This window comes from Sinohyriopsis cumingii, chromosome 1 (assembly GCF_028554795.1).
Source record: "Sinohyriopsis cumingii isolate HCF-2022 chromosome 1, ASM2855479v2, whole genome shotgun sequence".
Lineage (NCBI taxonomy): Eukaryota > Metazoa > Mollusca > Bivalvia > Unionida > Unionidae > Sinohyriopsis > Sinohyriopsis cumingii.
In genome coordinates, this window is record NC_142961.1 from 18105218 (window position 1) to 18130598 (window position 25381).

Consider the following 25381-nt stretch of genomic DNA (forward strand, 5'->3'; position numbering starts at 1 on the left):
TGTCCTTGATATAATACCAAAAAACAAACAAAAAAACCAAACAAAATGATTTTAGTGTCACAAAACGTTATCAAGTAGGTAGGGTAAAATCAACAAAAAATGATGAAAGGCATATGCTGGTCTATGAAACATTGAAGTTATTAGGTTGCATCACGATATGTTGAATGGCTATTGAGATGTGTTAGACTACAAGTAACACCCGATGGCTCTGGTGGCCTAGTGGTTAGAGAGTCTGCCTCGGATGTGGGAGGTCGTGGGTTCGGTCCCAGCCAAGTCGTACCAAAAACTTACAAAAATGGTACTAACAGCTGCTTCACTTGGCGCTCAGCATTAAGAGATTAGTGTTAGGACTGGTCAGCCTGGTGTCAGGATAATGTGACTGGGTGGGACATCATGCTACGTGTTTGTGGCATGATGCACCAGTGCTAGACATCACTATAAATTGTCACAATGCAGACATTGTAGCAATAAGACTGAAAAATTGTTAAAGCTACATTAAAAATCTAAATCTAAAACACACACACAAGTAAAAATACCATGTCAGTTGTCATCCATATTGGAGTTGTCTCTTTATTGCTAGGTTAAAAACAATATCTCATGTGAAAATACCAAGTTAATTGTCAAGGAAAGCACATATGTATCTGTTAGATGTTCAAATTAAATTACATCAGGTTTCGTGACCTATGCCATTTACAAGTGACACCTCAACCTTCGTTTATATGACTTTAATGTTATCTAGGGCCAGGGTCCTGTCCCTAATGGCACTGAGGCAAAACCCATAAAAGGTACATCTAGGTCTGTGTTATAATCAACGCACCAAATTGCATCAAAATATGAAGAATGGTTACTGAACCATGCCGATTATATTGGTCATATGTAGTGGAAATTTAAAATAAAAAGGCAGTAACTCCCATACAGATGAAACATTCTACATGTAAAGGGAAATTCACAAACAGATGCCATCTTGTTATGTGTATCGTATGCAGAGCTTTGGTGGATACATGAAGTGTAAACGGGCAGCGAGGTGAACAAAATAACTATAGGGCTCCCACATCATGATGCAGATGGATGATTTCAGGATTCAACGGTCAGTATCAAGCTTAATATGACCCACAAAAAGACAGTTGGCATATTGTGTTATTTGCGAGACTCAGGTAATTTTTGCTGAACAAATAATGCTTGCAGTTGATCAGACGACATATCAGTCCATATAACTAATTTGCATTATTCCTTCATGTATTCACACAAAGTCAACAATATTTTTTTTTAATTGAATGCATTCATGCTCTTAATATTATTTAATTCGTAACAAGAAATAACATGGGAACTGCTGCACATTCCTTACTGACGGAACTGTGGGAAAACAGGTAGTGAAAAGGTACTGGGGTACGTTCAGCCGGAAAACTTAACGATGGTAAAATGGTAATAAGGTAATACATCGCACCTCTACATTATGTGCCCCAGCATGACTTGCAGGGGAGCCCACATAATTATTTTCTGTGGTGGGGGAGCAAACATGTAGTGGCCAGCTATTAAGTTTTACGGATGTAGACCAAAATATTGTTTAGAAGTGAAATCGGGGGCTCGTGTAGTTGCTTACAATTTAACTATACTATTATTATATAGTACATGCATGACTGATAGTTAAATTGTAAGCAATGATACGAGTCCCTGAAGTATTTTGACATAGTCCATCTTTAACTGATAGTTAAATTGTAAGCAACGATACAAGCCCCTGTGGTATTATTATACTGTACATGTATGACTGACAATTAAATTGTAAGCAACGATACGAGCCCCTGTGGTATTATTATACTGTACATGTATGACTGATAGTTAAATTGTAAGCAACGATACGAGCCCCTGTGGTATTATTATACTGTACATGTATGACTGATAGTTAAATTGTAAGCAACGATACAAGCCCCTGTGGTATTATTATACTGTACATGTATGACTGATAGTTAAATTGTAAGCAACGATACGAGCCCCTGTGGTATTATTATACTGTACATGTAGATAAACTGTAAGAAAAGAAACGATCCCCTGTGCGGGCGCCAATGAGTATGGGTAATATTTTCATTATTCTTGTCCTTCGGTACAACAGTCAACTGTTTAGTAGGTTTGTGTTTAGGTACATTTCAGGTACTGTGATGGGGCATCCGTTTTCCTTGAACACATATCTCGTTTCAATTAAAATTGTGATATACATGAAGACAAAGACTGAATCATCGAATATGGCACTTATCAGTCTGTACCTTAAGCAAACAACCAACAAACGCTACATTGACTCTATTTAAAAGAACACGTCATTTCTTAACAGAAATGACCTACTTTCTGTTTTCTTTCTTGAATCTGATCAAGTCATTTACGGCAAAACGCATGTTCCATCCGTTTTAAAATTGTTTTCGCTGCTGTTTTCATTTTTACGTTTTGCACGTATTTCCTGTATCAGTGGGAGCAGCGAAACAACTTATTATGTTCTTTTATCAAAGTTAAACAAATATCACTGTACCCTTATTAACTTTTACACTTTGAACTTCTTAGACGCGCATGCTACCTACTCTTGCAATTCATGAGCAACCAATCAGAAATAACCTCAGATATGTGATATACCAAGCTGCTATCCACAGGAATGGTTTGGCGTATTTGATTGGATGTGCTGATTGACAGTTGCCAAACGTTACAAAAGGAAAGTAATGTTGACTTGTTGTTAAGTATAGTACCTGCAAAGATATTGAGATATAAACTGTATCAGGACCCAATATTTTCTACACTACGACGGATATTCGGTTTATTGTTTCGTCTAGAAAAAGGACAGCAGTGATAGCTACACCAATTTCAACGACTGTGATATAGTTTTCTTAGATTTTACGAACAAGATAATTTTCTAAATCAGTCATGATGAGTTTAAATGATCACAAACTTTGCTGCGAAATCAACATGAAAGCTCACCTTAAACAAATATGCCTGCATGAGAGACTGTACAAGGGATATACCACCAAGTTTATGTTTTGGTTTTGGTTTTGGTTCTGTTAAAATTTCTGGACAGATTTAGCTTTATTTGCTGAAAGACTCTCTGAAAAGAATCATTTTCCTGAGGGAAGTAGCAGTTTCTGCAAAGATCAATGTCCGCAAAAATGGACAGTGAAAACTCACAGCGACGCGGCATTCTTCATCCTGTCAAACAGGTACGGCAGTTTTTCGACTTCGAAAGAGTTTGAATCGCATATAACTGCATTTTCTGATTTTTATCTTTTATTTAAGAGAGAGAGAGAGAGAGTATATATTGACATTAATGTATTCCCCCCCCCCCCCCCGTAGCATGGTCATTTTGATTAGGCCATGCCCAACCCATCAGTGACAAACGGTACCTTATCAGTGGGAAAAGTGTACTAAGCATATGCCACGTAAATTTGCTAGCATCTTTACATGCATATGTATATTACATGCATATGTATATGAACTGATTAGATTTTCAGACCATTGCAATATATTTTCATTTTACAAAATACATTTCTGACAACAAACACTTTAGCACTGTTAGGCTTAGTCCGATAAATCAACCCCACAAATCTGTTTAGGCACTGATGGAAGATGCTGTTCTCAATATCACCACGGGTGAAGAAGGGCTGATTTATCGGCCTATGTTAAGCTAAAATTACTTGAGATAATACAACTAATAGTTGGTATGATCTGGCTAGAGTATTGTGCACTGTTGTAACAATTGTTCCACTTTTGTACAGCATTTTTTTATTTATATATTATTGGACGTTAAGCTTATTAGTAAAATTGTTATCTTTTTAGAAACTACAATTTTTAGTATAAATTGTTATCTTTTTGTAGGTTTGACATTTTGTTTATAGATTTTTTAAAATACTTTTTTGTAGGTTACAACTTTTATCAGAATTTAATAAGTTTGGAAGTTATACTTTTTAGTAGAATTATTGGTTAGCTCTAACCTCATTGAAGCAGATAACATAAATTTGACGTGAATGTTTGTATGCATATATAGATGACCTAATCATATGTTAATAAATTTTCAATTTTCTTGTACACATTTAGCTAGCTAATGCAATAGAGAAGAATTATTGTGAGTCGTCGTCCGCATATATAAAGTATTTGCACACGTACAGCCTAACTGCATTTGAACCATTCTTTGTTCCTTTGTCCTAGAAAATAATTTGAAGAGGGTAAATAATTAGGTGGCTAGCTGTGTACATTATTTGTTCATTACTGATTGACAGCGTTTCAGCTCCGTTATTTTCCAATGCTTATACAGTGTTATATATGGATTCATGAATCGGGGGGGGGGGGGGGGGGGGGGGGGCTTGGACACCCTCGCGTAGTCATCTTTGCTAGCCAAGGTTCCGATATGTTAACCCTATCTTCACTTTGGCGGATCGGTCAGATATTTCAGAGCTTTGTCCTAGCGACATCTATTGGATTCCACGAGTTGTCTCCCTAAGTATGTAATGCCCACTAATAGCGTGTAACAGAGGTGTCGACCGAAAAAAACAGTGGACGCAGTTTACTCCAAAAGGATACTTTGTAAGCTTACCATTAAAAGTATGACTATAGACCAGAGAGAAGTCATTACATATGTATTTGAGGGAAAGGATGTATTTGTACAAACACATGCTAGCAGTGGACATTGCCTATTTATTAGTCCATTCTAGTTGTCTTGATCTTGGTTAGATAGTGTTCAAATTTGAACAACCCGATTTTGATTGGATGTGTTGGCTTGCCGCCGTATCGAATGAAATTCACAGACCTGAAGCACCAAAATATGTAAATGATCCGCCAAGGTGTAGATAGGCTTAACACATCGGAACCTTGGCTAACGAAGATGTCGCGTGGGTCACTATGTCCAAAATTTTACGCTTTAATGACTGGTTAAATGTTGTAATTTAAGTTCATTTTTTTAAGAACTGTTCATGTGATGGTGATCGAATGCATCTACCACAGTCGTACAAGAAAATAATGTCACTGTCTCATATTTTCACATTCTACTGAAATATGTTACATTTTTGCATTAAGCTTAATGTATACATACTGTTACACATGATACAGTGGATGCTGTAGAGGGACTCGTTTTGGTAAGCAGAACATCCATCGTGACATATATTGCATATTCCACAAACTTTGGTTCAGTTTCATATTACGGGCTTAGCTAATGATTTTCAGTTAGTTTTCGATTATATATATCTTTTTTCTATTTATTGTTATTTTTATTTATATATTTCTTATTTATTGATTTATTCCTATCGTGCCACCCAGGAGTAGTGTGGATACTATTTGTGAAGTCGCTCACTTTCTTTCTAACTTTATAGGGAACAAAATACAAACTCTGAAAAGAAGCTCAAACAGATTTCGCAGCAGGAAACAACAGCAAATGAACGTCGTTATCTGTAACCTTTCCTGAATAATATCTTTGAAGACCAAAATGTGTAAAAGAAAGGTTTACCACAGCGTCTACTAAGGTCTCAGTTTTAATGGTCCTTAAAGGAATAGTTTCTAGAAAAGTTGTGGAAGCACACAATTATCAGCAAGCATTGGTTGCCTAACTTAGTCTTAGACAAAGGGCTGACACAGTCTACCACTACTCTACTAAATGTTTCATTAAACGCAGGAATAGGTGAAAGATGAGCTTTGGGTATCTTCTTATTGAATTTTCCTACTATTTGACAGGTACGACAAGATGTACAAAATTTAGAAATATCACATTTAAGTTTAGGACAGTAACGATGATTGAAAATCTTGGACTACGTCTTTTTGACTCCTAAATGACCAGACAGCGGCGTTTCCTGGGCTAGACTACGAATTCCCGGTCGATATAATTTAGGAACAACAATTTGATAGTTTACTGACCACTCAACACCAGCGGGTAGATCAGGTTGCTTTCATTTCCTCATAAGGACCTCATTTTTGAAGAAGTAACAAGTTCTTTATGTTGCATCTCTTTGACTAATAACCCTCTGAAATAAACATATTTCTGGATCTTCTTCATTTAAGACAGCAAGTGATTGTATTTTCCCACCCTGACCAGATTTAAGAGAATGTTTAGCCAAAGGATCAATACTTCCTGATTGATTTAAACTAGGAGCAAAAGTGACCTCATTTCAAATCTGACCTCAAACGGTGTCCATTAAAGGAATAACATCCTGTTCGACAACAACCCCAAACGGTGTCCACTAAAGGAATAACATCCTGTTCGACAACAACATTCTCCATAGCTCTAGTAACAGCGCAAGCTTGATATCAAATAGTGATGTCTACTTCGATAGGATCAAGTGTTCGATCTATACTTGGTTTGTCAGTTACAAGCGTATTAACTACAACCTTATTATCAGCTTGGCCATCACCTTGTAACAATTAAACACCACTACTGGGCAAAGAGCTTTGGGCTCAATTATTAATCACCCGATCCCAAAACTAAGTCTGATGACACATTACACAGAGGAGAGGAACATTAACACAACCATAATATACTCCCTGTGTTAGAGCATTATCACTAGAAGAAAACTTCTCAGAAAAGGGCGAGGTATTTTTAATAAACTCAGAGAAGCTCCTGTATCTCTCAAAATCTTACTAGGAGTAGTCTTATCTAAATCACCAACAAGTGATACTCAACCCTTGAATGGTTCGTACATATCCGTAATAAAATCAGACGGGTAAGCTAGCTCCCAAGCAAGTATCTCTTTCATTGCACGACTGTGACCTTGACCTCTTAAAACAAGTGCATTTGCAACTACTTCGTTAGGATTATGTTGCCTGTATTCCATCCTATCACAAAACAATCAGAAATAATGCGCCCTTTTCTCCGTACAATAAATGCACGTGGGAAGAGATAAGAATTTCTGATCCTTCCTATCAGATATTTGATTCTTCACCGTTATACCAGTTTGAGATTTGTAATATCTCTTAACAAGAACCTACTGAAAGAAAGATTTATTTACAAACGGAACCTTGTAAATAAAAAATAATCATCAGCTGTACTAGCTGCCGTCTCTAAAATTTAAATCCTTTCTCATCAAGGTATGTTCTACTATCACTACTGATACAATTCTAGATCTTGAATTCTTGAACCTTCTTGCCTGTTTTCATCCAAACATCCATGTACAATCAAAATAATGCATTTGCTGTCACTATCATTTGCTTGTAGACCTGCTTATACTGTACGGACTTTAATTTCCTCGTTGTCAATAAATTTAACTTTTCTTTTTGCCTAACTCTATCTCTCTTTTGGGTAGGATCTACAATGCAGTTATCTACTTTGGATGTCGTGGTGAAAGTGTGTTGGTTTTACTATTAATTTCCCAGGTATGAAATCAAAATGCATGAGACTACTAACATTTCAAACAACAAAATTCAAACTTCTAAACACAATCTTCTAAAATATCTAAACTTAAAATTTTGAAAATATTTAAATGATTTTCAAAACCTGAAGATATTCAAGTGGAACTCAAATTTCGATACGTGCTCCCATTAATCCTGTTTTGTATAGAGACTTAAATAACAAGACAAGGTAAAAACAACAACAAAAAAAACAAAAAACAAACAAACAACAACAAACAAACATTCAGTTTTCTAAACTATAAATTTATTCCTTAAAATAGAGAATACAAACAAAGTTAAAGAATTAAAATAAGTTACAGTATACGAATTTCTAGAAAAAACCAAATTGTTCTATCGATTTCCAACAAATCCGACAACAGTATAGAAGTATTCAGAATGTTGTTACTAATGTGTTTATGTGCTGAAGCGCTTGCACAACTGAAGAATAACAGTTTTAAATCCAAAAGATTTGACCTCTAGGTAATCTTGCGAAAGCAAAATATCACTAACATTCATGAAAGTTTCACACAATCCAACATAATTCTTTCAATATTCAAGTCCTGGAATAAAATCACATGATCCGATAGGTATTGACTTTTGCAAATAAATGTTTAACACTCTGCTAGTCCAAATAACAATTGTAAATAAGTAACGCTCTCTCTCTCTCTCTCTCTCTCTCTCAAACACACACACACACACACACACAGCTGGCATAACCTGTAGAATAACATTCTTGGTGCTTGTATTCACTTCTGTAGTCTCTATATGTGCACCAAATCAACAATATCTATATCACTTTGAGATTCTCGAACAATTTAATTCATTATATTATACAATAACTTAACCGTCATGATCTGACTTTCTCATTTTATAGAGCCAATCAAAAATTAGGGCATGCATCATACATCTATGGAACAAATGTACTGCTAGTCTAACATGATATTCTCGTGACCTCCATTCAAATTAAATGATAGGCGTAATTGACATAAATAATATTTGACTTAGCCCAGACACTCCTCCAAGAGAATGTAGGTCACATTTCCCATTTCTTCATACACTAAAGACATTCCTTTTAACTTGCTAACCACGATGTGCAATGGAACGTTTCCTGTCAGACATGCGCTTTAAGACCTGATATATTATATGATATGGTTATTATATGATATGGTAAGAATGATGATCACATCGTTTGAAAATGTCCAGGGAATCAAAGGACACAAAAACCACAGTGTAACAGCGGCAAAATCAAACAGACACTATTACATACAGCTGAAATAGGCTGTCTCGCTGACAATTCTTGAAATCACTTGTCTGTGTAAGTAGATAACAAGATAGTGGAGTTACTTTTCTAGCAGACAGGATGATACTAACAACAACACCAATATAGTGTAACACTGTCTATTGATCTTTTTTTTTTTTGCTGTATCATATGATATGCATAATGGCACTGTTTTCAACTGAGACAGTTTCCCACAAACACCACTTCTACTGACAACATTTTTGTACATCAGAGGCCTCTTTTAAATTAAATGTTAGCTGCGGCCTCAGGACGAACTTGGCAGTATTATGTGATGTTAGGGCTATCATTCTATTAGTCAGAATCATGGATGGGTTTCGAATCTGACTTTCATTTTTCAGGCATATATTTGCATACTGGATGAATGAATCTTCACTTGAAAATGTTCACTGAAGTGAATTGTCATGGAAGCTTGTATACATCGCTAAATAGAAGTAAATTCTTTCAAAAAGGAATGTCGCAAATCGCGTCCTATCATTTGTTTTATAAAATAATTCATTTATAAACTGCTTGCTTTTTAAATATCAAATTATATTTCACAAGAAAGCTTTTCATCCACGCATTAGATGGATAAACAAAAATGTTCAATGCTCTCAAGGTTATGATTTTGATGTGTAATTTTAGTTTTCGAGAAGTTTTATATTTTTATACACGTGGTGTGTGTGTATATTATTGTAAGCCGGTCAGTCTGCCCTTTAACAGTTTCTATTCAACACAGTAACTAAAGATTTCCGGTTTACACACATTCATCAAACTTCGCAATAGAGTTTCCATTAGGAAACAAAAAGCAATATTGCTTTGGGTGCCTAAAGATGAACTGTCACTGTTTTTCAACAATATAAAATTGTTTCTGTGCACTAACTTTAGATCTTCGCCACATATGTGAACCAAATTTTGCGAGTGAATGACTTACAAAGGACCCATTTAATATGAGGTGGTCAAACCTCGGTCATTGTTTGTTTTATCCTTGATATGTCCTTGAATTTCTTTTTAACTTTAACTTATCTGAGGAATACAAAATGTTGATAGTGGATATGTCAGTCATAAAATTTAGAATTTTTTTTATATACATATATTTGAAAAATAAGGAATAAATAAATTGGGATAAAAGTTAGGTGGATCAATGATGTAGTAGTTGCATTGCTCAAGTGCATGCTAGATAATTGTGGCTTTTTTTCCTTCTACCTTTGTACTTTTTTATGCGGTATGCAAGGATAAAAAGTAACACATGGGGAAAGTTCAGTTTCTTTAAAAAGAAAATACTACTGGAAAACTTTGGAAGTCCTTAAAAACTTGTTGAGATGTCCCTGAAAATCAACCTGCTATAGTTGTATGAACCATGTTAGAGAAATCAGCGATCACCTTCAGAGTTTCCTTAAAAATGGTCTTGTGTGAGACATCAGATTTCATGGAATTACCCACAAAGTTTCCTTAAAAATGGTCTTGTGTGAGACATCAGATTTCATGGAATGCCTTGTCAGTCAAGTTAGATGAAAACTATATCTAAACTTACATTTTGGAGTTTTGCAAGAATAATAACATAATTTACACATTGTGTAGAGTTGTTAATATGCCCATCTAAAGAAATAGATATGTTGCAAATGACAATTTCATCTGTCATGACCAAGGTGATTGTGGAATTAAATTAGTGGGAGGATGTTGAAGATATATTTGCATATAAGGTTTCTATCAACCTGAAACATTTGCCAGTAGCCATTTCATGCAAATTGGATTATCTCAACAAATAACTTATGATTGCATATGATAATAATGGGCTTTGAGAAGGCAGGACTTAGCTGTTAATTGTTTTCAGCAATTAGCTACATGTATGAAATATATTTCACAAAGTACTCCTGTGTTCCTTTTGAATAGTTGAAAAAAAATGTAATTAACAGAATGAAAATGCAGTAAAATTTTATTTTTTTTATTCATGAAGTTTGAATCAGACACAGAAGTTGCTTTCACATTAATATATCAGCATTAATGGTTGAGGAAGAACCCAGGAAAACCCCTGAAAGAACCACGTACCCATGAGAAGCTACTGGCAAGCTTTCTCACATATCCACATTGGCTGAATCCGAGACTTGAACCCACACACACAGGGGTGAGATGACAGTGATCTGTAACAGAGAGCACTTTAGACCACTCAGCCACTCAGGGCTCCTATAGTTTTTGTATGTACTCATCACAAGATCTGCTATATCGTTTTTTTCCCAAGATTGGCTGAATCCAAGATTCGAACCCACACAGACAGGTGAGATGGCAGTGATCTGTAACAGAGCTTTAGACCACTCGGCCACACTGAGCTCCCATAGTTTTTGTATGTACTCATCACTAGATCTGCTATATCGTTTATTTTCCCAATACATTTAATAAAGATACTATACCAACAATTGTTGGGGCCCCGAGTGGCCGAGTGGTCTAAAGCGCTCTTCGTTACGGATCACTGCCATCTCACCTCTGTCTGCGGCGGTTCAAGTCTAAGATTCAGCCAATGTGGGTATGTGAGAAAGCTTGCCAGTAGCTTCTCGAGGGTCGGTGGTTCTTTCCGAGGTTTTCCTGGGTTCTTCCTCCACCATTAATACTGGCCGCCATGTATAGCCTATCGTGTGCTGAAAAATGGCGTTTAACCCCACAACAACAACAACCAACAATTGTTTTATTTAATTATCCTTTGTAATCCAGGAGCTATGCAGTGCTTGAGTAATTATTAGCTTTAATTCACAGTATTTAGTCAGCCATTTTAATAGTTTTGTACAATTAAATCCCATTTTATTCTGTAATTTTAATAGTTTTATACAATTAAATCCCATTTTATTCTGTAATTTTAATTGTCTTGTACAATGAAATCCCATTTTATTCTGTAATTTTAATAGTTTTGTACAATTAAATCCCATTTTATTCTGTAATTTTAATTGTTTTGTACAATTAAATCCCATTTTATTCTGTAATTTTAATAGTTTTGTACAAATAAATCGCGTTTTATTCTGTAATTTTGTCCTTGATATAATACCAAAAAACAAACAAAAAAAACCAAACAAAATGATTTAAGTGTCACAAAACGTTATCAAGTAGGTAGGGTAAAATCAACAAAAAATGATGAAAGGCATATGCTGGTCTATGAAACATTGAAGTTATTAGGTTGCATCACGATATGTTGAATGGCTATCGAGATGTGTTAGACTACAAGTAACACCCGATGGCTCTGGTGGCCTAGTGGTTAGAGAGTCTGCCTCGGATGTGGGAGGTCGTGGGTTCGGTCCCAGCCAAGTCGTACCAAAAACTTACAAAAATGGTACTAACAGCTGCTTCACTTGGCGCTCAGCATTAAGAGATTAGTGTTAGGACTGGTCAGCCTGGTGTCAGGATAATGTGACTGGGTGGGACATCATGCTACGTGTTTGTGGCATGATGCACCAGTGCTAGACATCACTATAAACTGTCACAATGCAGACATTGTAGCAATAAGACTGAAAAATTGTTAAAGCTACATTAAAAATCTAAATCTAAAACACACACACAAGTAAAAATACCATGTGAGTTGTCATCCATATTGGCGTTGTCTCTTTATTGCTAGGTTAAAAACAATATCTCATGTGAAAATACCAAGTTAATTGTCAAGGAAAGCACACATGTATCTGTTAGATGTTCAAATTAAATTACATCAGGTTTCGTGACCTATGCCATTTACAAGTGACACCTCAACCTTCGTTTATATGACTTTATTATTATCTAGGGCCAGGGTCCTGTCCCTAATGGCACTGAGGCAAAACCCATAAAAGGTACATCTAGGTCTGTGTTATAATCTACGCACCAAATTGCATCAAAATATGAAGAATGGTTCCTGAACCATGCCGATTATATTGGTCATATGTAGTGGAAATTTAAAATAAAAAGGCAGTAACTCCCATACAGATGAAACATTCTACATATAAAGGGAAATCACAAACAGATGCCATCTTGTTATGTGTATCGTATGCAGAGCTTTGGTGGATACATGAAGTGTGAACGGGCAGCGAGGTGAACAAAATAACTATAGGGCTCCCACATCATGATGCAGATGGATGATTTCAGGATTCAACAGTCAGTATCAAGCTTAATATGACCCACAAACAGACAGTTGGCATATTGTGTTATTTGCGAGACTCTGGTAATTTTTGCTGAACAAATAATGCTTGCAGTTGATCAGACGACATATCAGTCCATATAACTAATTTGCATTATTCCTTCATGTATTCACACAAAGTCAAAAATATTTTTTTTTAATTGAATGCATTCATGCTCTTAATATTATTTAATTCATAACAAGAAATAACATGGGAACTGCTGCACATTCCTTACTGACGGAACTACGGAAAAACAGGTAGTGAAAAGGTACCGGGGTATGTTCGACCGGAAAACTTATGATGGTAAAATGGTAATAAGGTAATACATTGCTCCTCTACATTATGTGCCCCAGCATGACTTGCAGGGGAGCCCACATAATTATTTTCTGTGGTGGGGGAACAAACATGTAGTGGCCAGCTATTAAGTTTTACGGATGTAGACCAAAATATTGTTTAGAGGTGAAATCGGGGGCTCATATAGTTGCTTACAATTTAACTATACTATTATTATATAGTACATGCATGACTGATAGTTAAATTGTAAGCAACGATACGAGTCCCTGAAGTATTTTGACATAGTCCCTCTTTAACTGATAGTTAAATTGTAAGCAACAATACAAGCCCATGGTATTATTATACTGTACATGTATGATTGACAGTTAAATTGTATGCAACGATACGAGCCCCTGTGGTATTATTATACTGTACATATATGACTGACAGTTAAATTGTAAGCAACGATACGAGCCCCTGTGGTATTATTATACTGTACATGTAGATAAACTAAGTAAAGAAACGAACCCCTGTGCGGGCGCCCATGAGTATGGGTAATATTTGTATTATTCTTGTCCTTCCGTACAACAGTCAACCGTTTAATAGGTTTGTGTTTAGGTACATTTCAGGTACTGTGATGGGGCATCCGTTTTCCTTGAACACATATCTCGTTTCAATTAAAATTGTGATATACATGAAGACAAAGACTGAATCATCGAATATGGCACTTATCAGTCTGTACCTTAAGCAAACAACCAACAAACGCTACATTGACTCTATTTAAAAGAACACGTCATTTCTTAACAGAAATGACCTACTTTCTGTACGGCAAAACGCATGTTCCATCCGTTTTAAAATTGTTTTCGTTGCTCGTTTTCATTGTTCCTGTATCAGTGGAAGCAGCGAAACAGCTTATAATGTTGTTTTATCAAAGTTAAACAAATATCCCTGTACCCTTATTAACATTTACACTTCGAACTTTTCTTAGAAGCGCATGCTCCTACTCTTGCAATTCATGAGCAACCAATCAGAATTAACCTCAGAAATGTGATATACCAAGCTGCTATGCACAGGAATGGTTTGGCGTATTTGATTGGACGTGCTGATTGACAGTTGCCAAACATTACAAAAGGAAAGTAGTCATGTTGACTTGTTTTTAAGAATAGTACCTGCAAAGATATTGAGATATAAACTGTATCAGGCCCCAATATTTTCTACACTACGACGGATATTCGGTTTATTGTTTCGTCTAGAAAAAGGACAGCAGTGATAGCTACACAAATTTCAACGACTGTGATATAGTTTTCTTAGATTTTACGAACAAGATAATTTTCTAAATCAGTCATGATGAGTTTAAATGATCACAAACTTTGCTGCGAAATCAACATGAAAGCTCACCTTAAACAAATATGCCTGCATGAGAGACTGTACAAGGGATATACCACCAAGTTTATGTTTTGGTTTTGGTTTTGGTTCTGTTAAAATTTCTGGACAGATTTAGCTTTATTTGCTGAGAGACTCTCTGAAAAGAACCATTTTCCTGAGGGAAGTAGCAGTTTCTGCAAAGATCAATGTCCGCAAAAATGGACAGTGAAAACTCACAGCGAAGCGGCATTCTTCATCCTGTCAAACAGGTACGGTTGTTTTTCGACTTCGAAAGAGTTTGAATCGCATATAACTGCATTTTCCGATTATTATCTTTTATATAAGAGAGAGAGAGAGAGAGTATATATTTACATTAATGTATGCCCCCCCCCCCCCCGTAGCATGGTCATTTTGATTAGGCCATGCCCAACCCATCAGTGACAAACGGCACCTTATCAGTGGGAAAAGTGTACTAAGTATATGCCACGTAAATTTGCTAGCATCTTTACATGCATATGTATATTACATGCATATGTATATGAACTGATTAGATTTTCAGACCATTGCAATATATTTTCATTGTATAAAATACATTTCTGACAACAAACACTTTAGCACTGTTAGGCTTAGTCCGATAAATCAACCCCACAAATCTGTTTAGGCACTGATGGAAGATGCTGTTCTCAATATCACCACGGGTGAAGAAGGGCTGATTTATCGGCCTATGTTAAGCTAAAACCACTTGAGATAAGACAACTAATAGTTGGTATGATCTGGCTAGAGTATTGTGCACTGTTGTAGCAATTGTTCCACTTTTTTACAGCATTTTTTTATTTATATATTATTGGACGTTAAGCTTATTAGTAAAATTGTTATCTTTTTAGAAACTACACATTTTAGTATAAATTGTTATCTTTTTGGAGGTTTGACATTTTGTTTTTAGATTTTTTAAAATACTTTTTTGTAGGTTGCAACTTTTATCAGAATTTCAGTAAGTCTGGAAGTTATACTTTTTAGTAGAATTATTGGTTAGCTCTAACCTCATTGAAGCAGATAACATAAATTTGACGTGAATGTTTGTATGCATATATAGATGACCTAATCATATGTTAATAAATTTTCAATTTTCTTGTACATATTTAGCTAGCTTCTGCAATAGAGAAGAATTATTGTGAGTCGTCGTCCGCATATATAAAGTATTTGCACACGTACAGCCTAACTGCATTTGAACCATTCTTTGTTCCTTTGTCCTAGAAAATATGTTGAAGAGGGTATATAATTAGGTGGCTATCTGTGTACATTATTTGTTCATTACTGATTGACAGCGTTTCAGCTCCGTTATTTTCCAATGCTTATACAGTGTTATACATGGATTCATGAATGGGGGGTGGGAGGGGCTTGGACACCCTCGCGTAGTCATCTTTGCTAGCCAAGGTTCCGATATGTTAACCCTATCTTCACTTTGGCGGATCGGTCAGATATTTCAGAGCTTTGTCCTAGCGACATCTATTGGATTCCACGAGTTGTCTCCCTAAGTATGTAATGCCCACTAATAGCGTGTAACAGAGGTGTCGACCGAAAAAAACAGTGGACGCAGTTTACTCCAAAAGGATACTTTGTAAGCTTACCATTAAAAGTATGACTATAGACCAGAGAGAAGTCATTACATATGTATTTGAGGGAAAGGATGTATTTGTACAAACACATGCTAGCAGTGGACATTGCCTATTTATTAGTCCATTCTAGTTGTCTTGATCTTGGTTAGATAGTGTTCAAATTTGAACAACCCGATTTTGATTGGATGTGTTGGCTTGCCGCCGTATCGAATGAAATTCACAGACCTGAAGCACCAAAATATGTAAATGATCCGCCAAGGTGTAGATAGGCTTAACACATCGGAACCTTGGCTAGCGAAGATGTCGCGTGGGTCACTATGTCCAAAATTTTACGCTTTGATGACTGGTTAAATGTTGTAATTTAAGTTCATTTTTTAAGAACTGTTCATGTGGTGGTGATCGAATGCATCTACCACAGTCGTACAAGAAAAGAATGTCACTGTCTCATATTTTCACATTCTACTGAAATATGTTACATTTTTGCATTAAGCTTAATGTATACATACTGTTACACATGATACAGTGGATGCTGTAGAGGGACTCGTTTTGGTAAGCAGAACATCCATCGTGACATATATTACATATTCCACAAACTTTGGTTCAGTTTCATATTACGGGCTTAGCTAATGATTTTCAGTTAGTTTTCGATTATATATACCTTTTTTCTATTTATTGTTATTTTTATTTATATATTTGTCATTTATTGATTTATTCCTATCGTGCCACCCAGGAGTAGTGTGGATACTATTTGTGAAGTCGCTCACTTTCTTTCTAACTTTATAGGGAACAAAATACAAACTCTGAAAAGAAGCTCAAACAGATTTCGCAGCAGGAAACAACAGCAGATGAACGTCGTTATCTGTAACCTTTCCTGAATAATATCTTTGAAGACCAAAATGTGTAAAAGAAAGGTTTACCACAGCGTCTACTAAGGTCTCAGTTTTAATGGTCCTTAAAGGAATAGTTTCTAGAAAAGTTGTGGAAGCACACATAATTATCAGCAAGCATTGGTTGCCTAACTTGGTCTTAGACAAAGGGCTGACACAGTCTACCACTACTCTACTAAATGTTTCATTAAACGCAGGAATAGGTGAAAGATGAGCTTTGGGTATCTTCTTATTGGATTTTCCTACTATTTGACAAGTACGACAAGATGTACAAAATTTAGAAATATCACATTTAAGTTTAGGACAATAACGATGATTGAAAATCTTGGACTAAGTCTTTTTGACTCCTAAATGACCAGACAGCGGCGTTTCCTGGGCTAGACTACGAATTCCCGGTCGATATAATTTAGGAACAACAATTTGATAGTTTACTGACCACTCAACACCAGCGGGTAGATCAAGTTGCTTTCATTTCCTCATAAGGACCCCATTTTTGAAGAAGTAACAAGTTCTTTATGTTGCATCTCTTTGACTAATAACCATCTGAAATAAACATATTTCTGGATCTTCTTCATTTAAGACAGCAAGTGATTGTATTTTCCCACCCTGACCAGATTTAAGAGAATGTTTAGCCAAAGGATCAATACTTCCTGATTGATTTAAACTAGGAGCAAAAGTGACCTCATTTCAAATCTGACCTCAAACGGTGTCCATTAAAGGAATAACATCCTGTTCGACAACAACCCCAAACTGTGTCCACTAAAGGAATAACATCCTGTTCGACAACAACATTCTCCATAGCTCTAGTAACAGCGCAAGCTTGATATCGAATAGTGATGTCTACTTCGATAGGATCAAGTGTTCGATCTATACTTGGTTTGTCAGTTACAAGCGTATTAACTACAACCTTATTATCAGCTTGGCCATCACCTTGTAACAATTAAACACCACTACTGGGCAAAGAGCTTTGGGCTCATTTATTAATCACCCGATCCCAAAACTAAGTCTGATGACACATTACACAGAGGAGAGGAACATTAACACAACCATAATATACTCCCTGTGTTAGAGCATTATCACTAGAAGAAAACTTCTCAGAAAAGGGCGAGGTATTTTTAATAAACTCAGAGAAGCTCCTGTATCTCTCAAAATCTTACTAGGAGTAGTCTTATCTAAATCACCAACAAGTGATACTCAACCCTTGAATGGTTCGTACATATCCGTAATAAAATCAGACGGGTAAGCTAGCTCCCAAGCAAGTATCTCTTTCATTGCACGACTGTGACCTTGACCTCTTAAAACAAGTGCATTTGCAACTACTTCGTTAGGATTATGTTGCCTGTATTCCACCCTATCACAAAGCAATCAGAAATAATGCGCCCTTTTCTCCGTACAATAAATGCACGTGGGAAGAGATAAGAATTTCTGATCCTTCCTATCAGATATTTGATTCTTCACCGTTATACCAGTTTGAGATTTGTAATATCTCTTAACAAGAACCTACTGAAAGAAAGATTTATTTACAAACGGAACCTTGTAAATAAAAAATAATCATCAGCTGTACTAGCTGCCGTCTCTAAAATTTAAATCCTTTCTCATCAAGGTGTGTTCTACTATCACTACTGATACAATTCTTGATCTTGAATTCTTGAACCTTCTTGCCTGTTTTCATCCAAACATCCATGTACAATCAAAATAATGCATTTGCTGTCACTATCATTTGCTTGTAGACCTGCTTATACTGTACGGACTTTAATTTCCTCGTTGTCAATAAATTTAACTTTTCTTTTTGCCTAACTCTATCTCTCTTTTGGGTAGGATCTACAATACAGTTATCTACTTTGGATGTCGTGGTGAAAGTGTGTTGGTTTTACTATTAATTTCCCAGGTATGAAATCAAAATGCATGAGACTACTAACATTTCAAACAACAAAATTCAAACTTCTAAACACAATCTTCTAAAAAATCTAAACTTAAAATTTTGAAAATATTTAAATAAATTTCAAAACCTGAAGATATTCAAGTGGAACTCAAATTTTGATACGTGCTTCCATTAATCCTGTTTTGTATAGAGACTTAAATAACAAGACAAGATAAAAAAAAACAAAAAAAAAAACAAACAACAACAAACAAACATTCAGTTTTCTAAACTATAGATTTATTCCTTAAAATAGAGAATACAAACAAAGTTAAAGAATTAAAATAAGTTACAGTATACGAATTTCTAGAAAAAACCAAATTGTTCTATCGATTTCCAACAAATCCGACAACAGTATAGAAGTATTCAGAATGTTGTTACTAATGTGTTTATGTGCTGAAGCGCTTGCACAACTGAAGAATAACAGTTTTAAATCCAAAAGATTTGACCTCTAGGTAATCTTGCGAAAGCAAAATACCACTAACATTCATGAAAGTTTCACACAATCCAACATAATTCTTTCAATATTCAAGTCCTGGAATAAAATCACATGATCCGATAGGTGTTGACTTTTGAAAATAAATGTTTAACACTCTGCTAGTCCAAATAACAATTGTAAATAAGTAACGTTCTCTCTCTCTCTCTCTCTCTCTCAAACACACACACACACACACACACACGCACACACAGACACACACACAGCTGGCATAACCTGTAGAATAACATTCTTGGTGCTTGTATTCATTTCTATAGTCTCAATATGTGCACCAAATCAACAATATCTATGTCACTTTGAGATTCTCGAACAATTTAATTCTTTATATTATACAATAACTTAACCGTCATGATCTGACTTTCTCATTTTATAGAGCCAATCAAAAATTAGGGCATGCATCATACATCTATGGAACAAATGTACTGCTAGTCTAACATGATATTCTCGTGACCTCCATTCAAATTAAATGATAGGCGTAATTGACATAAATAATATTTGACTTAGCCCAGACACTCCTCCAAGAGAATGTAGGTCACATTTCCCATTTCTTCATACACTAAAGACATTCTTTTTAACTTGCTAACCACGATGTGCAATGGAACGTTTCCTGTCAGACATGCGCTTTAAGACCTGATATATTATATGATATGGTTATTATATGATATGGTAAGAATGATGATCACATCGTTTGAAAATGTCCAGGGAATCAAAGGACACAAAAACCACAGTGTAACAGCGGCAAAATCAAACAGACACTATTACATACAGCTGAAATAGGCTGTCTCGCTGACAATTCTTGAAATCACTTGTCTGTGTAAGTAGATAACAAGATAGTGGAGTTACTTTTCTAGCAGACAGGATGATACTAACAACAACACCAATATAGTGTAACACTGTCTATTGATCTTTTTTTTTTGCTGTATCATATGATATGCATAATGGCACTGTTTTCAACTGAGCCAGTTTCCCACAAACACCACTTCTACTGACAACATTTTTGTACATCAGAGGCCTCTTTTAAATTAAATGTTAGCTGCGGCCTCAGGACGAACTTGGCAGTATTATGTGATGTTAGGGCTATCATTCTATTAGTCAGAATCATGGATGGGTTTCGAATCTGACTTTCATTTTTCAGGCATATATTTGCATACTGGATGAATGAATCTTCACTTGAAAATGTTCACTGAAGTGAATTGTCATGGAAGCTTGTATACATCGCTAAATAGAAGTAAATTCTTTCAAAAAGGAATGTCGCAAATCGCGTCCTGTCATTTGTTTTATAAAATAATTCATTTATAAACTGCTTGCTTTTTAAATATCAAATTATATTTCACAAGAAAGCTTTTCATCCACGCATTAGATGGATAAACAAAAATGTTCAATGCTCTCAAGGTTATGATTTTGATGTGTAATTTTAGTTTTCGAGAAGTTTTATATTTTTATACACGTGGTGTGTGTGTATATTATTGTAAGCCGGTCAGTCTGCCCTTTAACAGTTTCTATTCAACACAGTAAATAAAGATTTCCGGTTTACACACATTCATCAAACTTCGCAATAGAGTTTCCATTAGGAAACAAAAAGCAATATTGCTTTGGGTGCCTAAAGATGAACTGTCACTGTTTTTCAACAATATAAAATTGTTTCTGTGCACTAACTTTAGATCTTCGCCACATATGTGAACCAAATTTTGCGAGTGAATGACTTACAAAGGACCCATTTAATATGAGGTGGTCAAACCTCGGTCATTGTTTGTTTTATCCTTGATATGTCCTTGAATTTCTTTTTAACTTTAACTTATCTGAGGAATACAAAATGTTGATAGTGGATATGTCAGTCATAAAATTTAGAATTTTTTTTATATACATATATTTGAAAAATAAGGAATAAATAAATTGGGATAAAATTAGGTGGATCAATGATGTAGTAGTTGCATTGCTTAGGTGCATGCTAGATAATTGTGGCTTTTTTTCCTTCTACCTTTGTACTTTTTTATGCGGTATGCAAGGATAAAAAGTAACACATGGGGAAAGTTCAGTTTCTTTAAAAAGAAAATACTACTGGAAAACTTTGGAAGTCCTTAAAAACTTGTTGAGATGTCCCTGAAAATCAACCTGCTATAGTTGTATGAACCATGTTAGAGAAATCAGCGATCACCTTCAGAGTTTCCTTAAAAATGGTCTTGTGTGAGACATCAGATTTCATGGAATTACCCACAAAGTTTCCTTAAAAATGGTCTTGTGTGAGACATCAGATTTCATGGAATGCCTTGTCAGTCAAGTTAGATGAAAACTATATCTAAACTTACATTTTGGAGTTTTGCAAGAATAATAACATAATTTACACATTGTGTAGAGTTGTTAATATGCCCATCTAAAGAAATAGATATGTTGCAAATGACAATTTCATCTGTCATGACCAAGGTGATTGTGGAATTAAATTAGTGGGAGGATGTTGAAGATATATTTGCATATAAGGTTTCTATCAACCTGAAACATTTGCCAGTAGCCATTTCATGCAAATTGGATTATCTCAACAAATAACTTATGATTGCATATGATAATAATGGGCTTTGAGAAGGCAGGACTTAGCTGTTAATTGTTTTCAGCAATTAGCTACATGTATGAAATATATTTCACAAAGTACTCCTGTGTTCCTTTTGAATAGTTGAAAAAAAATGTAATTAACAGAATGAAAATGCAGTAAAATTTTATTTTTTTTATTCATGAAGTTTGAATCAGACACAGAAGTTGCTTTCACATTAATATATCAGCATTAATGGTTGAGGAAGAACCCAGGAAAACCCCTGAAAGAACCACGTACCCATGAGAAGCTACTGGCAAGCTTTCTCACATATCCACATTGGCTGAATCCGAGACTTGAACCCACACACACAGGGGTGAGATGACAGTGATCTGTAACAGAGAGCACTTTAGACCACTCAGCCACTCAGGGCTCCTATAGTTTTTGTATGTACTCATCACAAGATCTGCTATATCGTTTTTTTCCCCAAGATTGGCTGAATCCAAGATTCGAACCCACACAGACAGGTGAGATGGCAGTGATCTGTAACAGAGCTTTAGACCACTCGGCCACACTGAGCTCCCATAGTTTTTGTATGTACTCATCACTAGATCTGCTATATCGTTTATTTTCCCAATACATTTAATAAAGATACTATACCAACAATTGTTGGGGCCCCGAGTGGCCGAGTGGTCTAAAGCGCTCTTCGTTACGGATCACTGCCATCTCACCTCTGTCTGCGGCGGTTCAAGTCTAAGATTCAGCCAATGTGGGTATGTGAGAAAGCTTGCCAGTAGCTTCTCGAGGGTCGGTGGTTCTTTCCGAGGTTTTCCTGGGTTCTTCCTCCACCATTAATACTGGCCGCCATGTATAGCCTATCGTGTGCTGAAAAATGGCGTTTAACCCCACAACAACAACAACCAACAATTGTTTTATTTAATTATCCTTTGTAATCCAGGAGCTATGCAGTGCTTGATTAATTATTAGCTTTAATTCACAGTATTTAGTCAGCCATTTTAATAGTTTTGTACAATTAAATCCCATTTTATTCTGTAATTTTAATAGTTTTATACAATTAAATCCCATTTTATTCTGTAATTTTAATTGTTTTGTACAATGAAATCCCATTTTATTCTGTAATTTTAATAGTTTTGTACAATTAAATCCCATTTTATTCTGTAATTTTAATTGTTTTGTACAATCAAATCCCATTTTATTCTGTAATTTTAATAGTTTTGTACAAATAAATCGCGTTTTATTCTGTAATTTTGTCCTTGATATAATACCAAAAAACAAACAAAAAAACCAAACAAAATGATTTAAGTGTCACAAAACGTTATCAAGTAGGTAGGGTAAAATCAACAAAAAATGATGAAAGGCATATGCTGGTCTATGAAACATTGAAGTTATTAGGTTGCATCACGATATGTTGAATGGCTATCGAGATGTGTTAGACTACAAGTAACACCCGATGGCTCTGGTGGCCTAGTGGTTAGAGAGTCTGCCTCGGATGTGGGAGGTCGTGGGTTCGGTCTCAGCCAAGTCGTACCAAAAACTTACAAAAATGGTACTAACAGCTGCTTCACTTGGCGCTCAGCATTAAGAGATTAGTGTTAGGACTGGTCAGCCTGGTGTCAGGATAATGTGACTGGGTGGGACATCATGCTACGTGTTTGTGGCATGATGCACCAGTGCTAGACATCACTATAAACTGTCACAATGCAGACATTGTAGCAATAAGACTGAAAAATTGTTAAAGCTACATTAAAAATCTAAATCTAAAACACACACACAAGTAAAAATACCATGTGAGTTGTCATCCATATTGGCGTTGTCTCTTTATTGCTAGGTTAAAAACAATATCTCATGTGAAAATACCAAGTTAATTGTCAAGGAAAGCACATATGTATCTGTTAGATGTTCAAATTAAATTACATCAGGTTTCGTGACCTATGCCATTTACAAGTGACACCTCAACCTTCGTTTATATGACTTTATTATTATCTAGGGCCAGGGTCCTGTCCCTAATGGCACTGAGGCAAAACCCATAAAAGGTACATCTAGGTCTGTGTTATAATCTACGCACCAAATTGCATCAAAATATGAAGAATGGTTCCTGAACCATGCCGATTATATTGGTCATATGTAGTGGAAATTTAAAATAAAAAGGCAGTAACTCCCATACAGATGAAACATTCTACATATAAAGGGAAATCACAAACAGATGCCATCTTGTTATGTGTATCGTATGCAGAGCTTTGGTGGATACATGAAGTGTGAACGGGCAGCGAGGTGAACAAAATAACTATAGGGCTCCCACATCATGATGCAGATGGATGATTTCAGGATTCAACAGTCAGTATCAAGCTTAATATGACCCACAAAAAGACAGTTGGCATATTGTGTTATTTGCGAGACTCTGGTAATTTTTGCTGAACAAATAATGCTTGCAGTTGATCAGACGACATATCAGTCCATATAACTAATTTGCATTATTCCTTCATGTATTCACACAAAGTCAAAAATATTTTTTTTTAATTGAATGCATTCATGCTCTTAATATTATTTAATTCATAACAAGAAATAACATGGGAACTGCTGCACATTCCTTACTGACGGAACTACGGAAAAACAGGTAGTGAAAAGGTACCGGGGTATGTTCGACCGGAAAACTTATGATGGTAAAATGGTAATATGGTAATACATTGCTCCTCTACATTATGTGCCCCAGCATGACTTGCAGGGGAGCCCACATAATTATTTTCTGTGGTGGGGGAACAAACATGTAGTGGCCAGCTATTAAGTTTTACGGATGTAGACCAAAATATTGTTTAGAGGTGAAATCGGGGGCTCATATAGTTGCTTACAATTTAACTATACTATTATTATATAGTACATGCATGACTGATAGTTAAATTGTAAGCAACGATACGAGTCCCTGAAGTATTTTGACATAGTCCCTCTTTAACTGATAGTTAAATTGTAAGCAACAATACAAGCCCATGGTATTATTATACTGTACATGTATGATTGACAGTTAAATTGTATGCAACGATACGAGCCCCTGTGGTATTATTATACTGTACATATATGACTGACAGTTAAATTGTAAGCAACGATACGAGCCCCTGTGGTATTATTATACTGTACATGTAGATAAACTAAGTAAAGAAACGAACCCCTGTGCGGGCGCCCATGAGTATGGGTAATATTTTTATTATTCTTGTCCTTCCGTACAACAGTCAACCGTTTAATAGGTTTGTGTTTAGGTACATTTCAGGTACTGTGATGGGGCATCCGTTTTCCTTGAACACATATCTCGTTTCAATTAAAATTGTGATATACATGAAGACAAAGACTGAATCATCGAATATGGCACTTATCAGTCTGTACCTTAAGCAAACAACCAACAAACGCTACATTGACTCTATTTAAAAGAACACGTCATTTCTTAACAGAAATGACCTACTTTCTGTACGGCAAAACGCATGTTCCATCCGTTTTAAAATTGTTTTCGTTGCTCGTTTTCATTGTTCCTGTATCAGTGGAAGCAGCGAAACAGCT

The 25381-nt window shown here is 35.7% G+C and overlaps 1 protein-coding gene across 1 annotated transcript in view; it reads left to right on the forward strand.

Annotated features, from left to right (window-relative positions):
- The first annotated feature begins 2670 nt into the window (after window positions 1–2670).
- LOC149806507 (uncharacterized) overlaps window positions 2671–25381 on the forward strand; it is a 48212-nt gene continuing 25501 nt past the window's right edge. The window contains exon 1 of the mRNA XM_089954043.1: window positions 2671–3191. Coding sequence (XP_089810169.1) covers window positions 3129–3191 — 63 coding nt within the window. The 5' untranslated portion in view covers window positions 2671–3128. The remainder of the gene's footprint in view (window positions 3192–25381) is intronic.